The following is a 6797-nucleotide window of genomic DNA, read 5'->3' as shown; positions in this document are numbered from 1 at the left end:
TGATTGGCTCAGAGGGCTGTTCAGCTACATGTTAGTTCACGGCTCCCATCAGGCTGGTTTTTTATATAGTTCTGTTGAAGCACAATTCAAAAGCAACGTCATGATGTTCATTAAATGTTTATTTTTTACTACTTTTGTCAGTTTCCCTGTATTTCAGTGCAGCTGTTTGTTTCCTTCTTTCATGGGCGGCTATGAACACAGTTGAGGACGGCTGTAGTTCCAAGGGCAGGAGTGCACCTTATTTAGCGTGAGTCGGCTGTGCAGTGTGTAATACCCCGGTGCACAGTCTCTGGTGCCTTCCTACCTGCCTGCTGTGCCACTGACTCAGCTCAAAGCGTTTCATATCAAACCAAATGTCCTGCAGTGCCCTTGTTTTTGTCAGCACGCTCTGGCTTTTGGATGCTTTGCACTTTGCATTCGCATTGTTTAGGGAAACGGGATTCACTGCTTCAGAACAATGTGATAAGCCTGGATAAATATTTGAATCGCTGATTGAATAATCCAGTTCACACAAAGCAAACCATGTGCTTAGTTTTATTGTTCTTGTTCTGTATAAAGAGAATATTGGAGGTGGCTGCCTTAATGTTTTATATAACGCCCCAAAGCATTTGATATCAACTATGGAGAAGGTCCTGTTCCCTCCTCACACTCTCACATCCAGCGTCATGTATTCCATGTGTTCATGGCACTTTTGAAGATAAACTTAACACCGGTTTGAATTTTCTCTTCTCCAGATCATCTTCTACGAGGACAGAAACTTCCAGGGTCGATTCTACGAGTGTGAAAATGACTCCAGCGACCTGCACACGTACTTCAGCCGCTGCAACTCCATCAGAGTGGAGGGAGGATTCTGGGTGGTCTACGAGCGACCCAACTACATGGGCTACCAGTACGTGCTGAGCCGAGGGGAGTACCCCGACTACCAGTACTGGCTGGGCATCAACGACGCCGTCAGGTCCTGTCGCATTATTAGGAATGTAAGGACCGGTGTTTTGCATCACTCTCATTTCTTTCTCTCTGAGTGTTTATGTCGGCTGACCAGACCCTTCAATTTACTCACTAATTATATGGCTCTGCTCAAAATAAAAATCTTTCAGTGTGCTTCCTTTCTCTCCTCCAGGTGGGGAATTCGTGGAGGATGAAGGTTTGGGAGCGGCCCAACTTCGAGGGCCAGTCGATGGAGCTGGCCGACAACATGCCGGCCTTCCAGGAGCGCTGGCACAGCCGCGACGTCCACTCCTGCAAGGTGTTCGAAGGCGCCTGGGTCTTCTACGAGCACCCCAACTACAGGGGGCGCCAGTACCTGCTGGAGCGGGGCGAGTACCGGCGCTACTCCGAGTGGGGCGGCATGCAGCCCGGCGTCGGATCCATCCGCCGGGTCAAGGACCACTAGCCATGTGGCGCTGGAATAGCGTAAACTGGATGAACGTACATCCTGACAAATAAAATCATGACACAAAATGATGCACTTGCTTTTTGTCTAATTCTCTTGACTCAGTATTTCCATCTGTATCAACTCTCTGAACTCCAACTGTTTCTGGGCCGTTTTTTTTATTTTTTCTCTACAACATAAAGTCCTGCAGAAGAAGACAGAATTCAGAAACGTCTTCTGTGCAGGATTACAGGTGTGAAGCCATGCGTCATAAAAAATACCTGAAGTCTAAACGGGAAAAACATGCACAACGCTTCCCAAGTGTCCCCACATGCTGCCGGCACTGGGGCGTCCTCCTGCTGGACATGTTTTACTGCCTACGCTGCCTGCAGTTCAACCGAAAGTGAGCTTTGAATCACTAATGTGTCGGAGCATCTTTTGTGTTTTTGATCGTACAGACGTTTTGTTTTGCCAACGTCTGAAGTGAGACACGTAGAATAAAGTGGTTTCGGTGAAATGTGACGACATTCGAGCTTTTCTTGACGGAACCGCACAATGATTAGTTCAAGGAATTGGTTGGAAATCTGACGTTTCTTTGTGTTTTTACGCTCCGTGCTTCTGATAAATGGTCTCGTGGTTCAGAGGGTTTGAGCAGAACATATGTGGTGCAGCATCACTTTAGTTTGATGAAGATTGCAGATTTAAAAATTAAAAAAAAAACTTTAAATGTGGTTTTAAATATGTTGTAATGATTGAAAAAGGGAATTAAGTTGTACAGGAAATGAGCAGACGTGCTTTCATGATTCATTGATCTAACATGATCAACAAAAACAGAACTCTTTGTGTCGGCGTGTAGTTTCTGTGCTCGAGTTTTCTGGTCGTGTTCTTTAAAAGATGTAAAGACCGAAATGATCTAAACAGATGGACAGAGACATAATGTTCGTGATGGGCAGCTTTAAAACAGAAGAGTTTCATTAAACACAGAAGCGTGATTTTAACTGTGCATACGACAATAAACGCACGATGAAGTAATAATAACTTTATTTATCCTGCAAAGTTTCAAGGTGCAGCACAGTTAGAGCACGACAACAAAAGAAAGCAGAGGAAACACTGAATATGTCAAAGATCTGCATGAAAATAACTACAACAAAAACAACAACAAGTGGACCAACGTCTACGATAAAAAGGCTTTCAGGAATGTTTTACATCTTCTGGGACGACTTTCTACAGTTTGGGGGAAAGAACAGCAAAAATCCGTCAAATCAAAAGTTCATTGTAGGAGATCAAGTAACAAAAAGCTTCACATCCACATAAATATGAAGAAAACCAAACAGAAGCATGAACAGAGAACAGCAGCACAAGACCAGAGAGTCATTCCTTAAACATCTAAGATAACGGGAGTGATGAGGAGAGAGACGTGGATTAAGAACATAAAAACTGACACGACTCGATGCATCTTAAACGGATCGTTTTCTAGAGGCGTTCAGTCAAAATTTCTGCATCGACACATACGAAGGCCGTGCGCTAAAACAATTGCAGAATCAGCTAATGGAGAGCTCATTTGAATGACAATAATTCTCCTGGCGATGCATTTCATCGGCCTTCGTATAAAAGTGGAGCATCAGGGACGCAGAGCAAATGAGGGGCTTTTTTTCATAGAGCGAGGAGGAACACGAGGTGATTATGGAGCACACATGGAGGGTAAGAACTGCAGCATGTGAGGGCTGGACTGTTTCCTAATGTTGTTCTGCTGCATTCACCGTCAGTCAGGAAGCAGGTGTGGAAACGGCCGACTTTTCATACGTACCTTAAAATGTTGTCATGCTTCTGCACCAAACTCTTGCTCTGCTCGGTTTGTTCAGTATTTAAAAATGTTGTTTTATAATTACACACTTTAAAATAGAAATCTATAATTTTATGGGTTTTATTTACCATTTTTTCGTCTTACTTCTCACACGGAGAATGAACCGTGAATTTGCAAAACAACATTAAAAACCCGTAACTTGGAATAACCACAAAATTGGAAACTGTAAGATTTATTGTAGTTTCACAAACGTTTTCTTTTATCCAATAGATCAAACTGTTGAATTCAAGTTTAACTGTGTAAATGTGATTTCAAACTTGGATAAAAATGAGTGTCGATTAGCAGAAAACAGGTTCTGCTGTTTGCATCAATATTTTTGTAAATGAAGACATGTTTAATGAATGTGCTTTCATCCGTATATAACATCTATTATCTGTTATTGTAAATGTAAATACCTCTCTGAGATTTAAGATGTTGTGTTGCCCCCTAGTGGATGAAGATTTTTGTTCATCACTATACTTGAAAATAGTTAAATACTTAAACTGAGGGCCAAAACAAACAAACTGTAAATCAGATTAGAATACAACCACTGAATAAACTTTTTTAAACTACAAAATATATTCCGTTACACATGTAGTTATCTTTTGTTAAATATTAAAAGCATGATTTGAAATGTATTTTCATTATGTAATGTACTGTGTTATTATTAGTGACACTGTTTTTTTGTGCCAAAATATTTCCATTTTTTACATTTCCAGCACCGTGATGCCAGTGAAACCCTGACTTTTAGCCACTAGGGGGCAACAAAACCTTCAAAATGCTACGACGTTGCTACGGCGCTACGTTCAATACGAGTTGTGTCTCGGTGACCAATGTTATTTTTCACAAGTTAACATTTAGTCTTGATAAGATCGTTTCCGCCAAATAAACTGCGTCCGTCTGCGAGTCTGTAGTTGTGTGACGGGAGAATTACCAACCAAACTGTAATAGTCCTTTAATGTAAATGCAGTGATGTCATTCGTAGTTGTTGTGGTGATAGTAAGAGCCAGAAGAAACAGCAATATTTGTTAACTGTCCTGCCTGTTTGTGCTGCAGATCTTCTTTTATGAAGACAAGAACTTCCAGGGCCGGTACTATGAATGCAACAGCGACTGTCCTGAGCTCAGCTCCCACTTCAGCCGCTGCAACTCCATCCGGGTGGAGGGCGGCGCCTGGGTCATCTACGAGAGACCCCAGTACATGGGCTACCAGTACGTCCTGATGAGAGGGGACTACCCCAACTACCAGAGCTGGAACGGCTTCAATGACACCATCCGCTCCTGTCGCCTTATCAGATATGTAAGTCCTTTCAAACAAAACACGCGTCGAAGGCGGACATGAAAGGGAATCTTCCAGCAGAATGTGAACGTTATCAAGCACCAGGCACGAAGACATCAGCTGGTCATCACACCAGCTCAGTCATGCTTTTCTAGTTCAAATTTTATTTTAGTTTCACCCAGTAACAGCAAAGCAGCTGTGATCAATGTCTTCATATCAATGTGCTGTTTAATTACATGTTTAGTCTTCACTGTCCACAGCAACCCTCTGAAGCCTGTCCAGGCATTTCCTTGCTCTTCCTTTTTTCTGTAGTTTGCAATATAAAGTCCTGCACTAGAACTAGAAGTAGAGAGAACTCAGAATGTCTCCTGCTCATTACTGCTTATGTGTCCGACTTGTTCCCGTTCCTGTCTACTATCTACACAGCCTGCAGTTCAGTCTAGTTCACTTTAGAAAGTTTCTGTGATGTGACTGCTGGTCTCTGCTGAGTCACTGTCAGCTTCATGCTTGCTCTGACGATCACAGAATTTTTATTTTCTTACTCGATCTAGATGTTTTCAGCAGTTTATTTTTGGCAAATTTTTGAGTTATTATTGATGAAAAACCACAATTTTAAACCTCCATTTGAATAGTTTTGCCGGCGGAACGACACATCACTGATGAATAGTTTGAGGAAAGTTAAAAATCTGACGAATCGTTCTGTTTTTACAGTTTGTGACTCATATCGATGCTGTCATTTTAAAGACAACATGCCTTCCAAACCTGCCGGTGAGCTTTAGGGGTTCAGAGGATTCATTCTGTCCAGTTTCATCCTCCAGCTGATGATCTGGTGAAAATTCAAAGACGAGTTAACATTTCGATGAGTTGGGTGAGAAACATCCTCGTATTTAGGAGATGTTGTGTTTTGATTAGCATGAACGCTGGAGAAGCAGCTAGCGTAGCTTCGTCTGAAATAACTAAAATGTGCCTGCCAGCACGTCCAAAGCTCACATGTTAACTCATATGTTCATGGTTGGCTGTTGAAGCCATCCAGCAGGCACAGGATCCGCATCTACGAACGTCCAGACTTCAGCGGCCAGATGTTAGAGTTTAGCGAAGATCAGCCCAACCTGCTGGAGCGCTGGCGCTACCGGGACGTCCAGTCGGCTCACGTCCAGGACGGCTTCTGGGTCTTCTACGAGCATCCGAACTACAGGGGGCGCCAGTACCTGCTGGAAAAGGGCGAGTACCGGCGGCACTCGGAGTGGGGCGCTCTTCATCCGTCTGTAGGCTCCATTAGACGTGTCGTGGACTTTTGAACCACACCTTAAACCAGACCTGCTTCCCTCTTGTCCCCTTCCTCTCTCCGACTGACGTGTCCTACAAATAAATCCACACATGCAGACAAACTGCAGCTGAGTGGGTGTGATTTTATTTCCTGTCCTTACAAAACACATGAAAGCGTGGATTTAAAAACAAGACGAGGTCCACGGTGACTTCACAAATGTTACAGACAGACCAAACTGTTTTAAGTTTTCTAAGTTTAGGGAGTTTCTGCTTGATTTCACATTGACAGCTTGCAGCTGAAGCCATTCTACATAGATAATTAATCCTCGTTGTGGTTAGAACCGTGTGATTTCCACCATGTCTGTCTTCTCAAAATGCAAACAACAAGACTTTTAACTGCCCAGCAAAGCATCCTGGGAAGTCTGTTTGTACGCTGGTTTTGGTTCTCGTGAACTTAATTTAATGAGTTGAATGAACTCTCAGCTCAAAAGTCATTTTTGCTCAAAAGTTACAAGAACTCGTGTTTTCAAGTCCTAAAAGTGATGTAAAATTTTAAAAAATGACATTTTGAGTTCACCTATTCAGAAAACTAGAATAGCTTTGTTGATTTTTTAGATTTCCTTTCTTATCTTTTACAGTGTGTATATATTTTATTGTCCTCAGGGGGAAGTTGGGCTCCTCTCCAATCACCGATGGTTGAAGGCCGAGCGCTCGGTACCAACATCTGGTGGCTCGCGGTAAAGCCTCGAAACAAAAAGGCTGAAAAAAAGGATGATTCAGTGGGATGCCAGCAGCTATTGTTGTTGTCAGAGACAGCGGAGCGCGTCGACAATATCCACCGTGCAGCTGGTGCACAACAACAACAACAACAACAACAACAACATCATCACTGTGCTGGACAGCTGTGGTAGTTTGATGATGTTGCACATTTAATCTGGACAGATAAATAGCACAGCGCCACACACACGTTTTTATTATTTGATTTAACTTCAGCAACACCTGACCTGAACGGAAACTGGCCTCACAGATACTGTTTCC

At 42.9% G+C, this 6797-nt stretch overlaps 2 protein-coding genes across 2 annotated transcripts; both read left to right on the top strand.

Annotated features, from left to right (window-relative positions):
- Positions 1-620: 620 nt before the first annotated feature.
- Positions 621-1393, top strand: LOC103371273 (beta-crystallin S-1-like). The gene is made up of 3 exons (XM_008300534.1): positions 621-629; positions 735-977; positions 1121-1393. The coding sequence occupies exons 1-3, from the start codon at positions 621-623 to the stop codon at positions 1391-1393; spliced, it is 525 nt and encodes a 174-aa protein (XP_008298756.1).
- Positions 1394-4259: 2866 nt separating this feature from the next.
- On the top strand, positions 4260-5791 carry LOC103371282 (gamma-crystallin M2-like; the record flags this gene model as incomplete). The annotated part of the gene is made up of 2 exons (XM_008300547.1): positions 4260-4514; positions 5519-5791. Coding segments are annotated over 2 exons (528 nt in total), but the record flags the coding sequence as incomplete, so codon positions are not given.
- Between the last annotated feature and the right edge of the window lie 1006 nt (positions 5792-6797).

This window comes from Stegastes partitus, unplaced genomic scaffold, assembly GCF_000690725.1.
Source record: "Stegastes partitus isolate 25-593 unplaced genomic scaffold, Stegastes_partitus-1.0.2 Scaffold1557, whole genome shotgun sequence".
Lineage (NCBI taxonomy): Eukaryota > Metazoa > Chordata > Actinopteri > Pomacentridae > Stegastes > Stegastes partitus.
This window is presented reverse-complemented; position numbering and strand designations above follow the sequence as displayed.